The 26,040-nt window shown below is 41.4% G+C and overlaps 1 protein-coding gene across 1 annotated transcript in view; it reads right to left on the bottom strand.

Moving 5' to 3' along the window:
- Nucleotides 1–311: 311 nt before the first annotated feature.
- Nucleotides 312–26,040, bottom strand: part of LOC128740943 (protein dachsous-like) — a 41,676-nt gene continuing 15,947 nt past the window's right edge. Inside the window, exons 4-5 of the mRNA XM_053836519.1 lie at nt 3,074–5,194; nt 312–422 (exon numbers count right to left, since the gene is read on the bottom strand). Of these exons, the coding sequence (XP_053692494.1) occupies nt 312–422; nt 3,074–5,194 (2,232 nt within the window). The remainder of the gene's footprint in view (nt 423–3,073; nt 5,195–26,040) is intronic.

Below are 26,040 nucleotides of genomic sequence, written 5' to 3'. Positions count from 1 at the left end.
TGTCGGTTTCGGACTGCGTGACATTGCAAGAGGACTTAAACAAACTATTAATTTGGTGCGACAGCAATGGCATGCGCGTCAACTACAAGAAATGCAAAATAGTAACATTCACTCGAAGGTCGAAGCAATAATGCTCTACACCATCAATACGCACTGGGGTTAGACATTATAGATCGCGTTTATTCAATATGCGACTTAGGCGTCACAATGAACTCGAAAGTCAGATTCAACGAGCACATCGGAATTATCACCGCGAAGGCATTCAACACACTAGGATTCATTCGTCGCCATGCTTCCAGCTTTAGTGACATTTACGCACTCAAAACGTTGTATTGCGCGTTGGTGCGTAGCATCTTGGAGTACGCGTTTGTCGTAAAGTGGTAAAGTGGTGGTGGTTTGGTGGTCGTCAGGTAACGCAAACCCTTGTAATCGAACGAGTACAGAAAAAATTTTACGGTTTGCTCTGCGCAATTTGCCCTGGAACGATCCGATCAATCTTCCTCATTATCAAGCTCGGTGTCAGCTGATCAAACTCGATCTACTATTGGGTAGGCGTACCAATCAACAAAAAATGTTCGTTTTTGACCTAATGCAGGGAAACATTGACTGTCCAGCATTATTAGAACAGGTGCCAATCAACGTACCTCCTCATCAGTTTCGCGATACGCAGTTACTTGCAATACCTTTCCACCGGACGCATTTTGGCCAGAACAACGCTTTAAACTCATGTCTTCAAGCCTTCATCGCTGTTGGTGAAATTTTTGACTTCGACATGCCAAAATCTCTTTTTAAAAAACGAATCAGTGAAATTACACAGTAAAACATAGTTTATAAGCATATTCAGTCTGTACGATTTTTTATCGAAGGCGGTGTTAAATAAAATAAAAATACGTGGAAGACTGCCGAACAGTTAGTTTGATGCCGAGTGAGAGGCAAATACTTGCAGAGATCAGTGCGTCACAATGCAGAGAGGGAGAAGGGAAAGACAATATCCGGCAAGACTTCTAAAAGAGCGAACGGCTGTACGATCTGCATAGCTCAATTCAGAATAAATAGTGGAGACATTCGTAGACGAACACCAAGCTGGTTTTCGAGCAGATTGTTCCACGACGGACCAAATATTCGGATATGGACCCTGCGACAAATTCAAGATTGGCTCAGGGAGTACAACGTTGGAGACTCACTCTTTGTGGATTTCAAGGTAACGAATGATTCAGTCATGCGAAATGTTTGTGCATGGTTTTATGTCGAAACTAATCGAAACTGATCCGAACAACGCTGGATGGGTCCCAATCAAACATCAAAATAGAGGATAAGAGGACCTCAGCCCTGGACGTTAGTCAATTAAAATACCCAAATCCTTAGTAGCCTTAGTAGATGGCACTGCCCGATAATGTACCCGTTAATTTGCATGCCATTTAGAATATACCATCGCAAGAAAAAATTAATATCACCTTGGAGAGTACAACAGTCACGAGTTTTGAAAATTCGAAAAGTGCAAATATCAAAGGCGCTAGCTGACTACCTTGGGGTACACCGGATGGTATCTCGCAAAAGTGCGAACTAATATTATGGATGCTGGTAAAAGCGAGACATAGCAGTTAGGAATGAAAGGTACCTCAATTTTTCTACTGCGATTGCGTATGGAATGTTGTCGAATGCCTTGTTGAATTTGATACATACCGCATCAATCTGACGTCTCCTTTCTATACTTTTAATAAGTAAGGTGACGAACAGAAAAAAATTCGTGGATGTAGTGAATGATTGAAGATGAATGACACGGGTGAATCAAGCGATGTAGCGAATTGTTTAATGATCCATTGAAGTAAATTGGCCAGAACCAGAATCTTTTAAGGATTCTACGAACGTAAGTGTTTCACATCCTTGATCGACACAATCAAGGTATGAGAAGGGCAAAAAGTTTAGCAGCAGCTACCGTGGAGTCCATATAAGCATCGTTATAGAAATCGTCGTACGGAATACCGCCATTACATCTAAGCTTGGGAAGCCTGGACATGCCAAATCCTCTGATTTTATACCAGCCTTTTTGGAAAGATCAGTTGTTCTAGGTTAGAATGTCAGAATCATAATAAATTCATGAATTTTTTGTAGATTACGCACTTTCCTTATCTAGCCAAGGCTCCATGGATAGATAATCAAAAGAAAATAAAACTCAAAACATTACATCTTTAGCCCTTCCCAGCCGCGCGGAGAGCGAAAAAAAAACCGACCATAAACCTTCACAATGTTAACCAACCATCACCCCGTGCGTCGCCGTCGGTCGGTCGGTCGATCGGTCGGTTCGTTCTCAGTTCCACTGGACCTGAACTACGATTGGAATTGTCGCAGCAAAACCGCATTAAAATGAAATCCCTGTTGAGTGGTTCGCTCTCGGTTCGGCCCCGGAGTGGAAGTGGAAGACGTGGAGTCCGTCGATCAGGCCGGGCAGGCAGGCAGGCAGGCATTCCTTCGTTCGCGCTGCTGGTGCGCTGATGCTGGCCGGTGTTGAAGCGTAAAGCAAGTGTGAAGGGAATGTGCAGGAATGGAAGGCACACATAATTGATGAGGAATCGCGTAAACGAGAACTTGAAAACGGTTGGAGGAGTTGGACTGGTGGTGGGTCGGTAGTGGCAGAGCCAAAACACGAACACGAGCTTCGGTGGTGGGCGCGTTTGTATGCGAGTGTACGTGTGTGTTTTGCAGTGTGCTTTTCTGCTGGGGCTGCACTGACACACTGATGAATGGTACCTACTACAAGGAGGATCTTCTGCGAACGATCTGCCTTCTGGTTGGTGGCTGTGCTGTGGAGAGGCTGTGGAAGACTGCAGAGTGCAGAAACTGTAATCAACGGCACACGTTCTCCCCGGGGAGAACAAGAGAAAGAAACCAGAAAGAGACAGAACGTGGTTCGCGAGTTGTGAAGTTGCGCATAAGTAGGCCTAGCATGAGAAAAAAAATAACAACCTAACTTGAGCTTTTTTTCCATGCTGATATGTTAGCAACCGTTGCGAAGGAGAATATTGACATTTGTTGAAGCTGAAATTAATAAAATTCCCTAAAATTAAACACTTACCTTTAGAATGCAGCGCCCTTTCGGTTCGTTCTCCGCCACCGACACGTTGTAGAAGCTCTGATCGAAGATCGGTTCATTGTCGTTGACGTCGTGGATGGTAACCAGAACGGTGCCGGTGGACGAGAGCGGCGGGTAGCCATTATCTTTCGCTACCACGATCAGCTGCGGCACCGGATCGGTTTCGCAGTCGATGTGCGCTCGGGTCGTTATCAGACCCGAATTGCCGTCGATCTGGAACCACTGCGAATGGGTGTCCGGCGTGTCCAGCAGGGAGTACGCAACCGCCGAGTTGTTACCCTCATCCCTGTCGAGAGCGGTCACCTGAATGACCGACGTTCCCGGATCGGCCACCTCCATCACGTTCGCGTGGTAAATTTCTTTCTCGAATTCCGGCGCGTTATCGTTAATATCGGTCACAGTGAGAAAGATGGTTTTCGCTGCATGCAGCGGAGGATTACCGGTATCCGTGGCCACCACACTAAGCGTGTAGTTCGGTTTGATTTCCCGATCCAGCGGAAGCGACACGATCACTAGATAGATTATATTATCGCGCGTCGTTAAGCCGAAGTGTCCCTCCCCACCGGAAAGAGTCACATTCACGTTGGAATATTCCGTCTTCGAGTCGGGATCATTCACTGAAATCCGTGCCACAAATTCACCCGGTTGAGCCGATTCCGAAATCTTCGGTGTCGCGTCATCACTCAAAAATATCACATTTATTATCGGCTGATTGTCGTTCACATCCGTCACTCGTATCGACACAAAAGCCGTCGTTTCTAGCGGCTGCAATCCGCGATCCTTGGCCACTACCACCAGTTCGTGCAGTTCCTTGGTTTCGAAATCTAGCGGCTTGTTGACCGAGATCAAACCGGTGTTCGGATCTATTCGAAACATTTGATCCTTGTCCGACTGTCTTCGGTTGATGGCATATTCCACCTGACCGTTTTCACCAGCGTCCTGGTCGGTTGCGTAGACCTGCAGAACCGTCGTTCCGATGGTGGCATTCTCCGGAACGGTCGCAAAGTATCGACTCTGGTTGAAAATCGGTTGATTATCGTTCACATCCTGGATCGTAATATTAACCGTCATTTGTCCTCGCATCGGCGGATTACCACCATCCAGTGCCTCTACAACGAGGCTATACGCCGGAGTGGTCTCCCGATCGAGGAATCCGTTGATCTGCAAATCCAAATAAAGCACTCCATCGCGCTCCCGGTGCGATGATAACCGAAAGGCGTTATTCACATTACCCGACACAATATTATACCGCTGAGTATTATACCGGCCAAGATCTAAGTCTCGCGCCGGGTTCAATGTCCGTTTCACATCCCGTGGTGTATTCTCCGGGAACTCAATGTTCATCAGTGCCGTCGGAAAGGTGGGTGCATTGTCATTCTCGTCCAGCACTCGTATCACAACGCGAACGTTTTCCCCACTCAGAGGAATCGCCACCAGCGAGTACGAGGACCGTTTTTCCCTGTCCAGCGGAACCTTGGTTCGGATTTCGCCGGTTGTGTGATCGATTGCCAGTTCCGAATCAACGGCACTACCCGGAACGGGTACAATCAAATACGGTGGTCCACTGTCAACCCCATGCAGAAACTCCCCGATAAAGCCAATCTGATGCCCAATCGGAACCCCTTCGGATACTTCCAGTTCGCGCACGTGCTCCGCACTGGCAAACCGGAGTAATCCTCCTCCTCCTCCTCCTCCACTGTCCCCGGTGAAGGCACATATCATTAGTAGCAGCCACAGGAGGGACATTTTCCTGCGGCGAAACCGGAAACTGCTCTTTTGGCCCTTGCCGGTCTCTGCGCTGGCTGCCATTGTCCGGCACGGTTGCGATGCGGACGACATTGCGGATGGCGTTGACGACGATGCTGTCGATGATGCTGATGATAGAGATGATGCTGGCGATCGGTACGATGATGACGATTGACTAGTGGCAGCTGGCAGAGCGCTGCTCCGGCGAACATCACCGATCACCGGCGGCGGCGACGGCAGCAGCAGCAACGGCGGATTGTGCGGAGCGAGCGTGCTGCTGCCGGCAGCGGGAGGCAGGTTCCATCGCGTGGGCCTACTGGCGGGGTGGTTCGTCGTGGCGGCAATGTTTGTTGCGGCCTAGAGCGATCTGCAAGACGAAAAAAAAAACGACAACAAAAGAAAAGACATGTAAGAAAGATTCGTCGAATTAGCGCGCGTGGTTGAATGAGGTGGCTGATGGTGATGACGATGATGGATGCGGAGGAAGCGGACGGTGAGGTTAGGTTTTAAATTTTATTGGTTGTCACACAAAGGAGGCCGCGATGAAAGCGGTTTTCATAGTTGTCATTGAGATTGAGTGAAAATATGTGTCAGTGGTGATTAAGTACGAAACTAGTAGCTTTTTATCGGTTTGGTTTCGGGGTACAACGCTGGTGTCAGCACAGACAGTTCTGGATTGGTAAGCATCAATTACAGTAAACGACCTCCAAATGCGATAAGTGATCGTAATTCTACTGGAAAGGTTGTGATTCAAAAGCAAAATGTGCTCTCGAAACATTGCCATTAATGGAGCAGTGATTTAAAACATTGATGATGATTTCCCATCGCAAAATACTTCTCGGCTGTTTCAATCGTTCGTACAACTGAAACTAGAATTTAGTAAAACAGTCATCCTTATTCTGTATTTCGATAGATTGTATCTCGTATCTCGAATGAAAAAGGCTGATATTTATCATTCAATCAACAAAATAGAATACGAAAACAACTCGATGGAAACATTTTCGTTCAAAATTAAATCCGTCGGCAAACTTCGCCTCTTACACAATATCCAAAATATTCTATCGTTTCTCGTGCCAAGAAACTATTTGGATTAATTTTTTTCTTCCAAATTTAGTAAGTAAATCACTGAAACTGTAACCGAAATGAAATTAAATTGAAACAGAACTGAAACTAAACGTAAACTGAACTGAAACTGAGCTGAAACTGAACTGAAACTGAACTGAAACTGAACTGAAACTGAACTGAAACTGAACTGAAACTGAACTGAAACTGAACTGAAATTGAACTGAAACTGAACTGAAACTGAACTGAAACTGAACTGAAACTGAACTGATACTGAACTGAAGCTGAACTGAAACCAAACTGAAACTTAACTGAAACTGAACTGAAACTGAACTGAAACTGAACTGAAACTGAACTGAAACTGAACTGAAACTGAACTGAAACTGAACTGAAACTGAACTGAAACTGAACTGAAACTGAACTGAAACTGAACTGAAACTGAACTGAAACTGAACTGAAACTGAACTGAAACTGAACTGAAACTGAACTGAAACTGAACTGAAACTGAACTGGAACTGAACTGAAGCTGAACTGAAACTGAACTGAAACTGAGCTGGAACTGAACTAAAACTGAACTGAAACTGAACTGAAATTGAACTGAAACTGAGCTGGAACTGAAACTGCACTGAAACTGAACTGAAATTGAACTGAAACTGAACTGAAACTGAACTGAAACTGAACTGAACTGAAACTGAACTGAAACTGAACTGAAACTGAACTGAAACTGAAGTGGAACTGAACTGGAACGCAACTGAAACTGAACTGAATTGAAAGTGAAACTGAAATTAAACTGAAATTGAATTGAACTGAACTGAAACTGAACTGAAACTGAGCAGAAACTGAACTGAAACTGAACTGAAACTGAGCAGAAACTGAACTGAAACTGAACTGAAACTAAACTGAAGCCAAACTGAAACCGAACTGAAATTGAACTAAAACTGAATTGAAATTGAACTGAAACTGAACTGAAACTGAACTGAAACTGAACTGAAACTGAACTGAAAACTGAACTGCAACTGAACTGAAAACTGAACTGAAACTGAACTGAAGCTGAACTGAAACTGAACTGAAACTAAACTGAAACTGAACTGAAACTGAACTGAAACTGAGCAGAAACTGAATTGAAACTGAACTGAAACTAAACTGAAGCCAAACTGAAACCGAACTGAAATTGAACTAAAACTGAATTGAAATTGAACTGAAACTGAACTGGAACTGAACTGAAACTGAACTGAAACTGAACTGAAACTGAGCTGGAACTGAACTAAAACTGAACTGAAACTGAACTGAAATTGAACTGAAACTGAGCTGGAACTGAAACTGCACTGAAACTGAACTGAAATTGAACTGAAACTGAACTGAAACTGAACTGAAACTGAACTGAAACTGAACTGAACTGAAACTGAACTGAAACTGAACTGAAACTGAAGTGGAACTGAACTGGAACTCAACTGGAACGCAACTGAAACTGAACTGAATTGAAAGTGAAACTGAAAGTGAAACTGAAATTAAACTGAAATTAAACTGAAATTGAATTGAACTGAACTGAAACTGAACTGAAACTGAGCAGAAACTGAACTGAAACTGAACTGAAACTGAGCAGAAACTGAACTGAAACTGAACTGAAACTAAACTGAAGCCAAACTGAAACCGAACTGAAATTGAACTAAAACTGAATTGAAATTGAACTGAAACTGAACTGAAACTGAACTGAAACTGAACTGAAAACTGAACTGAACTGAAACTGAACTGAAACTGAACTGAAACTGAAGTGGAACTGAACTGGAACTCAACTGGAACGCAACTGAAACTGAACTGAATTGAAAGTGAAACTGAAATTAAACTGAAATTGAATTGAACTGAACTGAAACTGAACTGAAACTGAGCAGAAACTGAACTGAAACTGAACTGAAGCTGAACTGAACTGAAACTGAACTGAAACTGAACTGGAACTGAACTGAAACTGAACTGAAACTGAACTGAAACTGAACCAAAATTGATCTGAAACTGTACTGAAATTGAACTGAAACTGAACCAAAATTGATCTGAAACTGTACTGCAGCTGAACTGAAATTGAACTGAAACTGAACTGAAACTGAACTGAAACTGAACTGAAACTGAACTGAAACTGAACTGAAACTGAACTGAAACTGAACTGAAACTGAACTGAAACTGAACTGAAACTGAACTGAAACTGAACTGAAACTGAACTGAAACTGAACTGAAACTGAACTGAAACTGAATTAAAACTGAACTGAAACTGAACTGAAACTGAACTGAAACTGAACTGAAACTGAACTGAAACTGAACTGAAACTGAACTGAAACTGAACGGAAACTGAACTGAAACTGAACTGAAACTGAACTGAAACTGAACTGAAACTGAACTGAAACTAAACTGAAACTGAACTTAAACCGAACAGAAACTGAACTGAAACTGAACCGAAACTGAGCTGAAAGTGAACTGAAACTAAACTGAAAATGAAATTGAACTGAAACTGAACTGACACTGAACTGAAACAGAACTGAAACCGAACTGAAACTGAACTGAAACTGAACTGAAACTGAACTGAAACTGAACTGAAACTGAACTGGAACTGAACTGAAACTGAACTGAAACTGAACTGAAACTGAACTGACACTGAACAGAAACTGAACTGAAACTGAACTATATTGAAAGTGAAACTGAACTGAAATTGAACTGAAATTGAATTGAAACTGAACTGAAACTGAACTGATTGAACTGAAACTGAACTGAAACTGAACTGAAACTGAACTGAAACTGAACTGAAACTGAACTGAAACTGAACTGAAAACTGAATTGAAACTGAACAGAAACTGAACTGAAACAAAACTGAAATTGAACTGAAGAGTCAAAAAAAGTCTAACAAGAATTTACCAAAAGTCCAAGTCCATCAAGAGTTCTGAAGAATTCAAAAAGATTTTCAAAAGATTTCAAGATGAAACCACGAGGTGTTCAAGAAGAGACTTAAAATATATTTAAACTAGTCTAAATAGAGTTCAAGGGAAGTCCAAGAAGAGACCAGAAAGAGTCCAAGAGAGGTCCAAGAAGAGCCTAAGAAAGATTCAACAAAAGTCCAAAAATGGTGGAAAAGAGCCCACGAAAAGTTCCGAAAGGGTCTAAAAAGAGTTCAGGATAATCCAAAAATAATTAAAAATAGTCCAAAAGAGCCCAAGAGGCTCAAAGGAATCTAGAACAGCTTAAGAAGAGTTCACGACAGGTCTAGGAAGTATCCTCGAAAAGTTCAGAAAAAGCCCAAGAGGAGTTCAAAGTGGACCCGGAAGAATCCAAGAATAATTTAAGAAAACTTCAAAAAGTGTCCACGAAGAGTCCAAGAAGAGCTCAGAAAGAGTTTAAGAAAACTCTGAAAAAAGTTCAAGAATAAACCATGAAGGGTCTAAGAAGTATCCACGAAGAGTCCAAAAAGAGTTGACGAAAAATCCAAGAGGAGTTCGAAACGAATCTAAGAATACTCCAAGAAAAATCTAGCGAAACCCCAAGAATAGTCTGTGAAGACACCATCAAGTGTCCACGAAGAGTTCAAGAATAGTTCACAAAGAGTTCATGAAGTATCCAAGAAGAGTTCAAGAAGTGTCCGAGAAGAATCCGTCAGCTGTCCAAGAATAGCACAGGCAGAATCCAAGAAGAGTTCGAGAAGAGTCCGAGAAGTGTCTAAGAAGAATTCGAGAAGAGATCAAAAAGAGTTCAACAAGAGCCCAAGAATGGTTCATGGAGAGTCCAAGAACAGTCCGAAAATAGTGGCAAACCAGTCTAATATCCAAAAGAGTTCTTGGGTTGATCTTAACAGAATCCAGGATAGTCCAAAAATAATAAAAACTAGTCCAAGAAGAGGTCCGGAAGAGTTCAAGAAGAGTCCAAAAAAGACCAAGAAGAGTCCACAAAGGAACTAGGAAGCGTCCTCAAAGAGTCCAACAACAGTTCAAAGCGGGTCTAGAAAAATTTCAAGAATAATCGAGAAAAGCTCCCAAGAGGTGTCCTCGAAAAGTCTAAGAAGTGTCCAAGAGTACAGGAAGAATTCAAAAGGTTCAAGAAGAGGCCGAAAATAATCCAGTAGTTAAAGAAGAGTCTATGAGAAATCCACAAAGAGTCCAGTAAGGGGTTGAGAAGACTCCGAGAAAAGTCCAACAGTCCACGAAGGGTTTAAGAAGTGTTCAAGAGGAGTTCAAAACGAGTCTTGGAAGGCTCCAAGAAGAATCTAGCAATACTCCAAAAAGAGTTAATGAGGACTCCAACGAGTGTCCAATAAGAGTCTGAAAAGAGCCCAAGAAGAGTCCAAGAAGGTTCTTAGGAGAGTTCAAGAAGTGTCAAAGAAATGTTCAAGAACAATCAAGGAAGAGTCTATCAAGGATTTCAAGAGGAGTCCAAGAAAACTTGAAACAGTGTTGTCCATGAAGGATCTAAGAAGTGTCCAAGAAGCGTCCTGGAAGAGTCTACGAAGAGTCCAAAACTGGGAAAACTCCAGGAAGAATCTAGGAAAACTCCCAGATAAGTTTAGGAAGATTTTAAGATGTGTCGAAGAAGAAGTGTCCGAGAAGAGTTCAAAAAGAGCCTAAGAAGAGTGTAAGAAGCGTTCTAGAAGAGTTCAAGAAGAGTCTAAAAAGAGTCCGTGAAAAGTCCAAGAAGCGACCAAGAAGAGTTTTAGAAAAGTCCGAGAAAAGTCCAAAAACAATCCACGAAGGGTCTAAGAAGTGTCCACGGAGAGTCCAAGAGGAGTTCAAAACGAATCTAGGAAGACTCCATGAATAATCTATCAATACTCCAAAAAGAGTCTATGAAGACTCTAACAAGTGTCCAAGAAGAGTCCAAGAAGAGCCTAAGAACAGTCCAAAAGAAGTTCAAAAAGAGTTTGAAAATAATCCAACAAAAGTTCAAGAAGAAATTAAAAAAAAATCCATGAAAAATCCAAGAAGCTTTTACGAAGAATACGGGAAGAGTTTAAAAGAACTCCGAGAAAGGTCCAAGAAGCGTGCAGAAAGAGTCCACGAATTGTCCAAGAGTCGTTCAAAACAAGTCTAGGAAGACTCCAACAACATTCCAGGAAAACTTCAAAAAGAGTGTAGGAAGACTCAAAGAAGTGTTCACGAAGAGTCTAAAGACTGTCCAAGGTACAAGAAGAATCCACGAATAGTCCAAGAAGAGTACAGGAAATGCTCAAGAAGAGTCTAAGAAGACCAGTGTTCAGGAAGACTCTAAAAAATGTCTAGAGTCTATAAAGTGTCCAGAAAGTATCCAGAAAGAGTCTAAAACAGTCTAAGAAAAGTCCAGTGGAGTCCAAGAAGGATTCAGGAAGAGTCCAAGAAGGATTCAGGAAGAGTCCAAAGAGAGTCTAGGAAGATTCTATGAAGTGTCCTAGAAGATTCCAAGTCTAGGAAGACTCCAAGGCCCAGACCCAGTTCCGGAGTACGATGCTGGTTTAACAAGCCAGTCGTCGTAGGCTCGAATCTCAACTGGGCGGTGCCGCTATTAAGTCAATAGGATCATTATACTAGCCCCGTAGTTTTCCTATGCTCTAATAATCGGTTGCAAGGTCTGTCCATAAAGAAGGGTCAAGTTCTTAAGGACGCTTATACCCATGGCTTTGCAAGAGTCTAAGGCAAGAGTCCAAGAAGGGTCGAAGGAAAGTTCCCGAAGAGTAAAAAAAATCTAAAATCCAAGAAAATACTAACGAGAACCCAATAAGTTCCAAACAGAATCTAGAAAGTGTCCAGGAAGACTAGTCCAAGGCTAAGGTCAAGGTTTTAAGTCAAGTGAGGAAGAATCAATGAAAAGTCCACGAATAGTCTAAGAAGTGACCAAGAAGAGTTCAGCAAGAAACAGCAAGAAGTGTTCATGAAGAGTCTAAGAAGTGTCTACAGCAAAAATTAAAGAAAGGTCTTAGAAAGGTACAAAAAATATCCAGAAAGAGTTCAAAAAGATTCCAAGAAAAGTAAAAAAAATAGTCCAAAAAGAGTCGAAGGAGAATCCAGAAACTGAAGATAAAGATTCGGTTCGAAAAACTTACAAAGGTGATTTCAAAACGATAAATTCGTTGGCCTTTTTTTCTAGCTGAGGATTATTTTATAAGAGGAGGAGAAAAGTGATTTAAAACTTACACTTTTTCACACATGAATTAATCGCTGGTGAAGCCAATCAAATACGAATAGCTTTCTTTTTGAATCATCGCGATGAGTTTAGATAAATTAATAATTTTAAGAAATAAGCAAATGCGCTTTCGGAAGTTATAGTGTCAAAAAATCATGTAACACTCACGTTTGACGGTTTACAGTTTTTCTTACAAACGATAAAAGCGATTTTTAACCACACAAGAAAACCAACTGACCAGTTGATGAAATTTAAATCGTTGATGAGCTGGCGATAAGCCATCATCGCGATGAAAATTAGCAACTTTGGTTCAAGAAAAGTCCAAGAAGAGCCCAAGTTCTTTTCTGTTTTCCATTGGGTAGCACGTATAGTAATATAGTAAGCAAAGATGTAGTGCTACTTCAGAAAATATCTAATGAGGTTGTTTGGGTAACACTCGAGTTTCTGTTATTGACTGCAGCAATGTGACACCTTCAGTTATAAAAATCGTCACGCGACTATGAAATAATAAATCTTCCAAGTTTATTTCAAATGAATTTGACTGGCTATAAAACTGACTATACCTTTTCTTTGTTTTCTGTTATGAATTGAATGGAATTGAATTTATGTCGAAAAGTAACCCAACACGGGCAGCAACGGGCTCTGATTAATCGTGTCAAGTCAATAAATCATGACTCTTCCTCCGATTATGCTGTCAGCTTCATTGGGGTTTTGCTTGAAAGGTGTTGTTTGAAAATGAAACTAACTAATTCGGGCTTGTTTGAAATAAATGTGAGAGAAGCTCGCCTTCATTCATGGATTTGAACTATTTATTTCGAGGGCTCTGGTACAATGGATGGTTTAGTATCTATTTTTTTCTTCTTCTGGATGATGGCGCGGATTCGCCAGAGGGTAATGACAAATGACTTCGAGCTAGCGTGGCGACATTTTTAGTGACAAAAAGAAAGTTCCTATGTAGGCCAGACGGCGAAGGCTCTTTAGAAGAAAGACATGAAATTATTTTCCCATGAAACTGCTTTAAAATACTTTCATTGAGTAGAAAGAATGGTATAGATGAACGAAAATTGTACCGTAATTTAAAAATAGTCTGACAATTCGAATAATTCTCCAATGAAAACACACATTTGATTAAACAAAAGGTGAATTTAATCGGCTGCACGGTTTCATGTCCACCGTTGCATTCCGGGTCCGGCTTTGTTGCAACACACCGTGATCCGGTCGGTCATTGGAAAACTTTTACAGAAGAATTTGCTTCCAACAATCAAGCCCACAATTTCGGTCCGCGTCCGCGTGCATCATGCTATGTATTTCGAAGCCTTCCAGCAACCATGGCCGTGGCCTTTGAATGGCCGTAATTCCTAACCTGACAGTATCTCCAAAATAAGAAACTGCCACCAAAAAGCAAAACAATGTAAGACATGTGTCAGCTAGGCATTTCTTCTTTCACCGCGAGAAAGCCCCAGCAAGAATCCGTAGTTAAGTCCGAAAAAAAGCACAATAAATAAAAACACACACATAAAATCCACCGAAAAGAGCCGGAAAAAGCAAAACCGAAAATAACTGTCAATTTAGCAATTAAGTGTATTCCCGGGAGACAGATGAATCGCGTTGGGATCGGTTGGCCGGTTGCATGGCAGTCAGGCCGGCCGGTGGTGGAGCGACTCGCCATCCAGTGCGTGGATTGTCCACATGTTTTCCCGCTGTATGTCACCGTCGTCACCGGGGATTGTGCTCCTGCTCAGCTCAGTAGGCTTGGCTTGGCCGAGGAAACGCATCGCGACGCGACGCTGCGCTGCTCGGTTTGACTGACAGCCACGCAGAAGCACTGAGCTGATCTCGCCCAAAAGGAAGCCTAAATAAAACCGAGAAAAAAAACATGCGAAGGCTCCAATCTTCAGCGTGCTCATCCGCGCAGTATCCGAATCCCGAGCGAACGAGCGAACACGGGCTGGCTGAAAACGATAATGATCGCTGGAGGCGAAAATATCAATTTCCAAATAATACATATCATGCGCTTCAATCTTTGCTTCTGCGTTTTATAGAACCGTATTACGCACTTTGTGTGTACGGCTGGCGCGCGCTGATGGTAACATCCCATCCTTGCTTGACTTCCGACTGACGCGACCGGCGGCAGTAGCGGCGGCGGCGGCGGCGGCTGTGACTGCGGCGGCACGGCGATCGATCGATTGCTTTGATCGGGACGATCGAACGCGCGGTCGTGATACCGACGGCGATGGTGATGGCTAAGCAGGCTGTTTTGTCGCGAATAAACTGCAATGGCCCCATTTTGCCACCTCTCTCTCGCTCTGGCTCTTGGTTCGGTTCGGATCGGTCGGAAGTTGAGCAGATGATGATGATGATGATGATGCGAAAGTGAAATGCGCTGGGGGCGAACCATGGTTGATTATCGGCCGGATGAGTAAACTGGGCTTTTGTTTAGCTTCATTATTGCACAAGCAGTGTGCAATCACATACACACACACACACACCTGGCAGATAATTTACCTTAGCGACGGAAAATGAGCCCTTTCAAGTTACATTAAAACGAAGTCATTAGTTAATGCGAAACGAAAGGCACGATTACGCAGCTAATTACTATGCCTAAATTGATCCAGCGATAAAAACAATAAAACACTCTGTTTAAGCAGTTCAAGAAGCCCATCAACAGGCGCTGAACCACTAAACAATTACAAATCACCTGTGTAATTAGCATTCGTGTCACGATTGCTACAGCGTCATATTTCACTGTCCCCTTAATGACGGAATGTAGCAGTGGTACTTCAAAGCCAACGTGATTTGCTTGCATTCTGCGCGTTGCGCTTCACAACATAGCTAGCACTCGCGCACTCTACAGTTCGGCGCCCGTGTGTTTTATGTCGTTGCCCTCCGTCGTCGTCCCAATCATCATCATCAACCACCACGCTCCCCCGTTCTTCGGCGGTGGAAGTGTGTCGCTAACAACGGACTGTGGATGCAAATGTGTGTTCAAACACGATACGCGAGATGACTAATAATGGTCACGTCTTGATGGCAGGATTCAGGAATGTGAACAAAAACGCAAACAAAAAAAAACAACAGCATCGGTGAAGATTTTTGCCGCAAAATATTTTGATAATTTTTTACTTCTTTGCTGTTATCCGAGTGGATTCGCACTGCAAAAGTACCTCGGCAGCAGCGCCTACTGTGTACCTACATGTACATATCCGGCGCGTTTTGTTTGCTGTGCCGAGCGGAGCCACTTGACAACGCACGGACGGTACAGTGCGGTGGTGGTGAGACAAGAGCGCAGCCAAGCAGCGCAGCCAGCAGTTTGGTTTGGTGGTTTTTTCCCTGCCTTCATCTCGACAAAGTTTAACGCCCTCTCAAGTGAACTGCTGTACGGTTTAAGTTTGCAAATTTTCTTTGCTTTCGCCCGATTACGCCATCGATCGGCGTGGGGTTGGTTCAAACGCACAATTTTGGGGTTCAAAATGTTTGTTTTCTTTTCTTTTCTGGTGGTCACCAACCTCGCAGAACGTTAACAGTCAGGGTATTGATAAAGGCTACTTTGATCGAAAAAATAATTTGTAGGATATGAGTCAAATTTTTTTTTATAAAAACAATTGTCTGTGGGCTCTACAGTCTGAAAAACTCGAAAAATGAGTGTACGAGTTGACGCTTCTAGCACGAAACAGAATTGGAAATTCAAACAATGGAATTTCCGAAAAAAGTCCAAAAAAATTTTCCTTCGTTTTTGTCTTTTTTCGTAGATTTTTGCATGGAAAATAATAACGTATATATTATAAACAAGAATAGATTCGGTTTTCACGTTTAAATTTTAAATAAAAATGCTTAAAACCCATGTTTTTTTGCTCGATCAAAACAATGAATTATTTCATTATTAATTTGAATTATTTTGGACTCTCATAAACTCTTTAATACCTTCTGGGACTCTTTTGGTCTTTTCTTGAACTTTTTTTTATCGTTTTGCGGTCAAACGTAAAATCTATTTTGATTAAAGCAGAGGAGCGTTTGGTGCGAATTTTCCCAGTATTCAGTCTAACATGTTTCGCACTAAACGCTCCTCTGCTTTAATCAATATAAAGTTTTCTTGGACTGTTTATCACTATTTCCAAACAAATTTGCAACATTTCTTGGACTCCACTCGGACCCTTCTAGGATTTTTCTTAAACTTTCTTGGACTCTTCTTGGATTCTTCTTAAATTCAAACTGGATTCTTCTTGCCCCCTTCCTAGTATCTTCTCAGACTCTTTTCGGATTCTTTTTTACCTTGCTCGACCTTGCTCGAGGACTCGTGTAGACTCTTTGTGGACCTTTTTTTTAACTATTTATGAGCTCTTCTTGGGTTCTTCGTGGTCACTTGTCTTTTTTGGACTCTTAGCCTCTTGTTGGACTATCTTCTCGAACTTTTCTCCTCTTAGTCTCTTCCTGGATCCTACATAAACTCTTCTTGGGCTCTTCTCGGATTCTTCTTAGATTCTTTCTGTATTCCTGGCCACTTCTTAGACTCTACGCGGACACTTCTCAGACTCTTCGTGGACACTTATTGAAGTCTTCCTAGACTCTTCTTGGAGTCTTTCTTCATTCTTCATGGAGTCTTCCTACTCTTCTTGGATTCCAGCTGAACTCTTCTGGGACTCTGACTTTTCCTGGACACTTTCTGCAGGGCTTTTCGGACTCTTCTTTAACACTTGTTGTGCAACTCTTGGACTGTTTTTGAACTTTTGCATGACTCTCCTTAGACTTTTCTCGAACACTACTTGGATTCTTTCTGTATTATGCTGGGACATATCTAATTCTCTTAGAAGACACTTCTTGGAGTCTTCCTGTATACTGCTTCAACTTTGCTTGAACTCATCTCGGAATCTTCGCGGATTTCTTGGACTCTTCTTGGACACTTCATGAACTCTTCTTGGATTTTTCTTGAAATCTTCTTGAACTCTTCTTGAACACTTTTTGGAGTCTTTATACTCTTCTTGGAGATTCTTCTCGCAGTTTTTCTAAACTCATTTTGAACTCCTCTCGGACTCTTCGTGGCCTCTTCCTGGACTCTTCGTGGACACTTCTTACACCCTTCGTGAACTCTTTTCGGACTTTCTTCGGGTTCTTCTTGAACTCCTCTTGGGCTTTTTTCGAATTTTTCTTGGACTCTTTTTGGACTTTTCTCAAACTCTTGGATTATTTTCGAACTTTTTATGGACTCTTCTTGGACTCACCTTGAACCCTTTACGACTATTTTTTGATTATTTTTTAGCTATTTATGGTCTCCTCTTCGAGTCTTCATAGGCTCCTCGTGGACCATTCTCTAGAAGAATCTAATAATAATTCTAGATGAGTTTAAAAACGGTCCAAAATGAGTTCAGGAATAGTCCTGGAACAGTCCCATGCCAGGACTATTCCTGGACTCATTTTGGACCGTTTTTTAACCAATCTAGAATTATTATTAGACTCTTCATGAACACTTCTTGGACTTTCGTGGACTCTTCGTGGGTATTCTTGAAGTCTTCTTGGAATCTTGAAAAACATTTTAGACACTTCACGGAAACTTGTTGGAGTCTTGCTTGATTCTTTTTGGATTCTTTTTGATGACTTATTAAACTCTTGGTCTATTCGTGGACACTTGTTATTGACTTCTTAAGCTTTTCGTGAATCCGTCTTCGACTCTTTTTGAACTCTTCCTGAACTTCCTGAACCTGACTCTGCCTGCTTAGACACTCCTGAAGTCTTTTAGCGAATTTAGCATTATTTTTAGGTACTTCGTGGAAATTCACCTTCGTAGGACTCTTCTTGAACTCTTCTTGAAGTCTTTTTGGACTTATGTTGAGCTTTTCTTGGACACTTCTTGTAGTCTTCCTACCAGGGACGTAAAATGTACTGGATGGTGACAAAAATTTGAAGACATTTACCATTTTTTCTTGCTACCAGTCTTACGACATGTTAGTGGTACACAAGTACCGAAAAAAAATGCAAGAACAACGACACTTCTTGTACAATTCTCAGACTCTTTTCGGACTATTGTAGCATTCTTCTTGGACTCTTTTTGGACCCTTTTTGGATTCTTCTTGTATTATGCTTGGGCACTTGTTAGACTCTTCGAGGACACTTCTTGGAGTCTACTGAGATACTGCTTCTATTTTCCTTGGACTAATCTTGGAATCTTCGTGGAATTTTCATGCACTCTATTTGGACATTTGGACTCTGCCTGTACTATTCTTGGACACTTCCAAGACTCTTCTTGGTGTTTTCCTAAATTTTTCTTGGAGTCTTCCTAGTTTTGTACTTATTTTGGACTCCTCCTGGACCCTTTGTAGACCCTTTTTGGATTCTTCGTGGACAGTTGTAAGAGTCTTTCTAGACTTTTCTTGAAGTTTTCTTACATTTTTCTTGTTGTTATCCTAGACTCATATTAGATTCTTCATTAACTCTACTTAGACTGTTGGACTTTTCAGGGACGTTTCCTAGACACTTCCAAGACTCTTCTTGGAGTTTTCCTGCATTCTTCTTATCTTCCTAGTTTTGAACTCGTTTTGGATTCCTCCTGAACTCTTCGTAGACCCTTTTTGGATTCGTCGTGGACAATTGTTAGAGTCTGCCTAGACACTTCTTCAAGTTTTCTTGGACTCCCTTTGGAATGTTTGTGGTCTCTTTTCGACTTTTATTGGATATTTCTTAGACTCTTCAAGGACTCTTCTCGGATTCTTTTGAGCTCTTTTTGGACTCTTCACGAACTCTTCTTAGACTCTTCGAGGACACTTCTTGGGAGATTTTCTCGATCATTCTTGAAATTTTCCTAGACCCGCTTTGAACTCTTGTTTGACTCTGTGAGGACGCTTTCGAGTTCCTTTGTGGACTCTTCTTGGCCTTTTTTGGACACTTCTTGAACTCTTTCTGACCTCTTCTTCGACTATTTTTGATTATTTTTGGACTATCCTGGATTCTGTTAAGATCAACCCAAGAACTCTTTTGATTATTAGACTGTTTTACCACTATTTTGGGACTGTTTTTGGACTTTCCATGAACCTTTCTTGGGCTCTAGTTGAACTCTTTTAGGTCTCTTCTCGAATTCTTCTCAGACACTTCTCGGACTCTTCTCGAAATCTTCTTGGATTCTGCCTGCACTATTCTTGGACACTTCACGGATTCTTCTCCGGCTCTTCTTGAACTCTTCTTGGATACTTCATGAACTCTTTGTGGACTCTTCTTTGACACTTTTTGACATCTTTGACACTTGTTGGTGTCTTCACAGACTATTCTCGGGGTTTCGCTAGATTCTTCTTGGAGTATTCTTAGATTCGTTTCGAACTCCTCTTGAACCTTTGGTTAACTTTTTTCGGACTCTTCGTGGACACTTCTTCGGCCCTTCATGGTTTATTCTTGAACTTTTTTCAGAGTTTCCTTCGCGGACACTTTTTGAAGTTTTCTTGAATTATTCTTGATTTCTTCCGGGTCTACTTTGAACTCCTCTTGGGCTTTTTCTGAACTTTTCGAGGACACTTCCTAGACCTGTCGTGAACTCTTCCTAAACTGTTCTAGATTCTTTTGGACCTCTTTTGCTTTTTTGGACTATTTTTGATTATTTTTGGACTATCCTGAACTCTTTTTAGGCTCTTCCGGAACTTTTCGTGGACTCTTTTCCACCATTTTTGGACTTTTCTTGAATCGTTCTTGGGCTCTTCTTGAACCTCTCCTGTGGACTCTTTCTGGTTTCTTCTTGGACTCCCCTTGAACTCTATTTAGACCAGTTTTAATCTAGTTTAAGACTCTTCTTGAACATTTCGTGGTTTCATCTTGAAATCTTTTGAAAATCTTTTTGAATTTTTCAGAACTCTTGATGGACTTGGACTTCTGGCGAATTCTTGTTAACTTTTTTTGACTCTTCAGTTCAATTTCAGTTTTGTTTCAGTTCAGTTTCAGTTCAGTTTCAGTTCAGTTTCAGTTCAGTTTCAGTTCAGTTTCAGTTCAGTTTCAGTTCAGTTTCAGTTCAGTTTCAGTTCAGTTTCAGTTCAGTTTCAGTTCAGTTTCAGTTCAACTTCAGTTCGTTTTAGTTTATTTTCAGTTCAGTTTCAGTTCAGTTTCAGTTCAGTTTCAGTTCAGTTTCAGTTCAGTTTCAGTTCAGTTTCAGTTCAGTTTCAGTTCAGTTTCAGTTCAGTTTCAGTTCAGTTTCAGTTCAGTTTTAGTTTCAGTTCAGTTTCAGTTCAGTTTCAGTTCAGTTTCAGTTCAGTTTCAGTTCAGTTTCAGTTCAGTTTCAGTTCAGTTTCAGTTCAGTTACAATTAAGTTTCAGTTTATTTTCAGTTCAGTTTCAGTTCAGTTTCAGTTCGGTTTCAGTTCAGTTTCAGTTCAGTTTCAGTTCAGTTTCAGTTCAGTTTCAGTTCAGTTTCAGTTCAGTTTCAGTTCAGTTTCAGTTCAGTTTCAGTTCAGTTTCAGTTCAGTTTCAGTTCAGTTTCAGTTCAGTTTCAGTTCAGTTTCAGTTCAGTTTCAGTTCAGTTTCAGTTCAGTTTCAGTTCAGTTTCAGTTCAGTTTCAGTTCAGTTTCAGTTCAGTTTCAGTTCTGTTTCAGTTCAGTTTCAGTTCAGTTTCAGTTCAGTTTCAGTTCAGTTTCAGTTCAGTTTCAGTTCAGTTTCAGTTCAGTTTCAGTTCAGTTTCAGTTCAGTTTCAGTTCAGTTTCAGTTCAGTTTCAGTTCAGTTTCAGTTCAGTTTCAGTTCAGTTTCAGTTCAGTTTCAGTTCAGTTTCAGTTCAGTTTCAGTTCAGTTTTAGTTTCAGTTCAGTTTCAGTTCAGTTTCAGTTCAGTTTCAGTTCAGTTTCAGTTCAGTTTCAGTTCAGTTTCAGTTCAGTTTTAGTTCAGTTTCAGTTCAGTTTCAGTTCAGTTTCAGTTCAATTTCAGTTCAGTTTCAGTTCAGTTTCAGTTCAGTTTCAGTTCAGTTTCTGTTCAGTTTCAGTTCAGTTTCAGTGCAGTTTCAGGTCAGTTTCAGGTCAGTTTCAGGTCAGTTTCAGTTCAGTTTCAGTTCAGTTTCAGTTCAGTTTCAGTTCAGTTTCAGTTCAGTTTCAGTTCAGTTTCACTTCAGTTTCAGTTCAGTTTCAGTTCAGTTTCAGTTCAGTTTCAGTTCAGTTTCAGTTCAGTTTCAGTTCAGTTTCAGTTCAGTTTCAGTTCAACTTCAGTTCGTTTTAGTTTATTTTCAGTTCAGTTTCAGTTCAGTTTCAGTTCAGTTTCAGTTCAGTTTCAGTTCAGTTTCAGTTCAGTTTCAGTTCAGTTTCAGTTCAGTTTCAGTTCAGTTTCAGTTCAGTTTCAGTTCAGTTTCAGTTCAGTTTTAGTTTCAGTTCAGTTTCAGTTCAGTTTCAGTTCAGTTTCAGTTCAGTTTCAGTTCAGTTTCAGTTCAGTTTCAGTTCAGTTTCAGTTCAGTTACAATTAAGTTTCAGTTTATTTTCAGTTCAGTTTCAGTTCAGTTTCAGTTCGGTTTCAGTTCAGTTTCAGTTCAGTTTCAGTTCAGTTTCAGTTCAGTTTCAGTTCAGTTTCAGTTCAGTTTCAGTTCAGTTTCAGTTCAGTTTCAGTTCAGTTTCAGTTCAGTTTCAGTTCAGTTTCAGTTCAGTTTCAGTTCAGTATCAGTTCTGTTTCAGTTCAGTTTCAGTTCAGTTTCAGTTCAGTTTCAGTTCAGTTTCAGTTCAGTTTCAGTTCAGTTTCAGTTCAGTTTCAGTTCAGTTTCAGTTCAGTTTCAGTTCAGTTTCAGTTCAGTTTCAGTTCAGTTTCAGTTCAGTTTCAGTTCAGTTTCAGTTCAGTTTCAGTTCAGTTTCAGTTCAGTTTCAGTTCAGTTTTAGTTTCAGTTCAGTTTCAGTTCAGTTTCAGTTCAGTTTCAGTTCAGTTTCAGTTCAGTTTCAGTTCAGTTTCAGTTCAGTTTCAGTTCAGTTTCAGTTCAGTTTCAGTTCAGTTTCAGTTCAGTTACAATTAAGTTTCAGTTTATTTTCAGTTCAGTTTCAGTTCGGTTTCAGTTCAGTTTCAGTTCAGTTTCAGTTCAGTTTCAGTTCAGTTTCAGTTCAGTTTCAGTTCAGTTTCAGTTCAGTTTCAGTTTTGTTTCAGTTCAGTTTCAGTTCAGTTTCAGTTTTGTTTCAGTTCAGTTTCAGTTCAGTTTCAGTTCAGTTTCAGTTCAGTTTCAGTTCAGTTTCAGTTCAGTTTCAGTTCAGTTTCAGTTCAGTTTCAGTTCAGTTTCAGTTCAGTTTCAGTTCAGTTTCAGTTCAACTTCAGTTCGTTTTAGTTTATTTTCAGTTCAGTTTCAGTTCAGTTTCAGTTCAGTTTCAGTTCAGTTTCAGTTCAGTTTCAGTTCAGTTTCAGTTCAGTTTCAGTTCAGTTTTAGTTTCAGTTCAGTTTCAGTTCAGTTTCAGTTCAGTTTCAGTTCAGTTTCAGTTCAGTTTCAGTTCAGTTTCAGTTCAGTTTCAGTTCAGTTTCAGTTCAGTTTCAGTTCAGTTTTAGTTTCAGTTCAGTTTCAGTTCAGTTTCAGTTCAGTTTCAGTTCAGTTTCAGTTCAGTTTCAGTTCAGTTTCAGTTCGGTTTCAGTTCAGTTTCAGTTCAGTTTCAGTTCAGTTTCAGTTCAGTTTCAGTTCAGTTTCAGTTCAGTTTCAGTTCAGTTTCAGTTCAGTTTCAGTTCAGTTTCAGTTCAGTTTCAGTTCAGTTTCAGTTCAGTTTCAGTTCAGTTTCAGTTCAGTTTCAGTTCAGTTTCAGTTCAGTTTCAGTTCAGTTTCAGTTCAGTTTCAGTTCAGTTTCAGTTCAGTTTCAGTTCAGTTTCTGTTCAGTTTCAGTTCAGTTTCAGTGCAGTTTCAGGTCAGTTTCAGGTCAGTTTCAGGTCAGTTTCAGGTCAGTTTCAGTTCAGTTTCAGTTCAGTTTCAGTTCAGTTTCAGTTCAGTTTCAGTTCAGTTTCAGTTCAGTTTCAGTTCAGTTTCAGTTCAGTTTCAGTTCAGTTTCAGTTCAGTTTCAGTTCAGTTTCAGTTCAGTTTCAGTTCAGTTTCAGTTCAATTTCATTTCAGTTTCAGTTCAGTTTCAGTTCAGTTTCAGTTCAGTTTCAGTTCAGTTTCAGTTCAGTTTCAGTTCAGTTTCAGTTCAGTTTCAGTTCAGTTTCAGTTCAGTTTCAGTTCAGTTTCAGTTCAGTTTCAGTTCAGTTTCAGTTCAGTTTCAGTTCAGTTTCAGTTCAGTTTCAGTTCAGTTTCAGTTCAGTTTCAGTTCAGTTTCAGTTCAGTTTTAGTTCAGTCTCAGTTCAGATTCATTTCACTTACAGTCCAGTTTCAGTTCAGTTTCAGTTCAGTTTCAGTTCAGTTTCAGTTCAGTTTCAGTTCAGTTTCAGTTAAAATAAGTTTATGAAAATATAAGCTATTTCCAGTTGAGAAAAATAACTTAAGCTAGCATACAGTTGTTGTTTCATTTCCAGAAAATTAATGAATCATAGATGATCACCATTTTTTGCTCAACGCAATAAATATCATATTATGACTTAGATTTATGGAAATTTCAGACCGACTTCAAAATTTACCGTACGCCAAAACCTATTGACGGACCCACAAAAAAATAAAATTTGTTCTTTATTGTGCTTTTCCTGACCGAATTTTTATTGACAAATTGACCCCGTAGTATTTCGCCAAGCGGATGACGACTTCACCGGGGCCGGCTCGCCTTCCACCATCTGCCAAACGTGGCCTGCCAACCGTACGCGAGGATCTCATCCCAGCCACATAACAATACCCGTGCTCCAGTCTCTGTCATCTTCACCGGTCCGGTCAGGGCAGTGCGGTGCGGTGGTGTGTGCCTTTCCAGTGTGTGTTTGAGTGTGCTCAGCTTCCCCGGCGTGGATGAAGATGAATAAATTTCGCCTCATTATAGCCGTTCTTGGACCGTTTGGGTCCACCAGCCGGTTGCTGCTGTGCTCTGCCACACCACGATCTGAGGCCGCGAATCGCGGCGCGTTGCAGAAGATGTGGGCAAAATAGACACGAGAGAAGACGTAAAAAGTAGCTATTCAAAATCATTTTGCACCACATTACTAACTCCACACTCGTGATAATCGTGATCTGACCATTTGGCCATGTTCGCCGGCAAGAGCCAACCAGCCGCAGCCTACTGTTGCGCGCCGAGCGACGCGGAGCTTCGAAATGAAAATGATGACGGTAGCCGGGCTGCCTGCCTGCCATAGTTGGCTGTGCGTCGTCGTCGTTAGCCAGCCAGGATTGCAGCAGTGTCTACTGCGTTCCAATCGGTGGCGTCCGGTTGGGAATGTGGGAGGTGCGGGACGAAAGAGCTCCCATTGGAATGAAAATAAAATTGCTACCCATCAACGGGTACAAAAGATTTATTCTACGTTGTGCTGTTTAAATTGTATGCTGTTGTGGTTATTTTTGTTTCCCCGCGTGTCTATTTATACAAACTGTTTGTCGAAGCTTCCCGCGTTCGGTCGGTCGGTTGAACTTTCGTTGTTGTCGTGCAGCGCGACTAGGCGAACTTTCCGGACCGAACTTCCAGTTCCAGTCCTCGGGAACACGGGAGTGAGAGACAGCTTTTAATGAAAATTTACTCCCCGGGAAGATGGGTTATTTCGAGGGAATGTCTAGAGTTGTAGAGTTTGAATAATATCTTTAGAAGCACCGTGGCAGGATTCTTACAAAATTTGACGGAAAAACAAAAAAAAGTGACAAACAGTTGGCCTCGATTGATCCTCTAGCCTAGGTGGTTGCCTAGTTACACGCGTAAAAAAAAAAGCGCACAGCTAATCGAGAATGACCGGTCACTAATCTAACCTAACCTTGAACGGTTCTCCACGCTCCCGGCGGCGGTTGAAGCAGGAAAATCATTAACAATTTTTAATAATTTATAATTTATTTTATTATTCTTGCCTCTCAACGAGCGTGTGAGGCACTTGCTGCTGACTGAGTCGTTTTTTGTTGTTGTTGGCTGCTGCTGCTGCAGCTCTTTGTCCGATCCGGAGAGGCAGAGCTTTTTTTTGGGCTGCCGGAGGCTGCCAAGACCCCACATTAGCACAATGCCGGGCGGCAACGGCAACGGCAGCGGCAACGGCACGACGGTAGCCTTAAGAGCAGGAAGAGGAAGAAGCGCCGAGCAAGTGTTCAATTAAACCGCTGAATAGTGGGATGAAAGTGGTGCTATAAGCGGGCCTTTTCGCGTGTACAATAATTTTCGATAAGCTGCCCGCCGCTCACCGCGCACCTACCGCTCTCCGGTCGGTCGATGCAGCGGCGCTGCTGGCCGTGGCCCCGTGTCCAATCGATGGGGTAATCGAGGTGAAAAGTGTGCTCGATTTGGTGGGAATTTGTATTAGCCTACATATTTTCGTTAGTTTTTTTTTTCTCTTTTCCGACGGGTCACTGTTGAGATAATTTCTCACGTCACTTTTTCACCCAGATTGCTTGGATTCGATGGGTTGCGGGAAATCTACACGGGCGCTGCGCTAATTTTTCGTACACTGAAGGAAACGAGTGCGGGCTGAATGGGTTAGTTTCCGTGCTGAGAATGCAATTTAAGCGCTTTCGCTTGTTTTGTTTGAAAGGAAGGGAAAATCATTAAAATTGTGGTCAGCTTTGAAATCGACAGTGGGATACAGCCGGTATTAGGCGTTAGCAATAATCAGTAATTTATTTTGCTGATCGAGAAGCTTCGCTTAACAAGATAGAAAGTTTCTTTGCAAGCTGTAAAATCTTAAGAAAAGTCATGTTGTAAAATAATAGCTAATTTTGTAAATTTTATAAATTTAACCAATTTTGCCAGTCTTGCTACTTTCGCCAACGCTAACGAAACGAAAATTAAATCGTTCGACGAGTTATTTTATTTTCGCTCGCTCGCTCGCTCAATGGGCAAAACTGCAAACTGCAACGGCCGCAAAAATCTAGGTCATGTTTAATTACTGCCCGTAGCCAGGGCTCGAGCCAAATTTTTCGAATAAATCCATAAACATTTCGTTCGATCGTTCGTTTGGTAAGCTAATTAATATTCACATTAAAATTCCGAACAAATTAATAACAGAGGCGGGCGA

The sequence above is a fragment of the Sabethes cyaneus genome, chromosome 3, assembly GCF_943734655.1.
Source record: "Sabethes cyaneus chromosome 3, idSabCyanKW18_F2, whole genome shotgun sequence".
In the NCBI taxonomy this organism is placed as follows: Eukaryota; Metazoa; Arthropoda; class Insecta; order Diptera; family Culicidae; genus Sabethes; species Sabethes cyaneus.
Note: the sequence above shows the minus strand (reverse complement) of the source record. Positions and strands in the feature narration are given on the sequence as shown.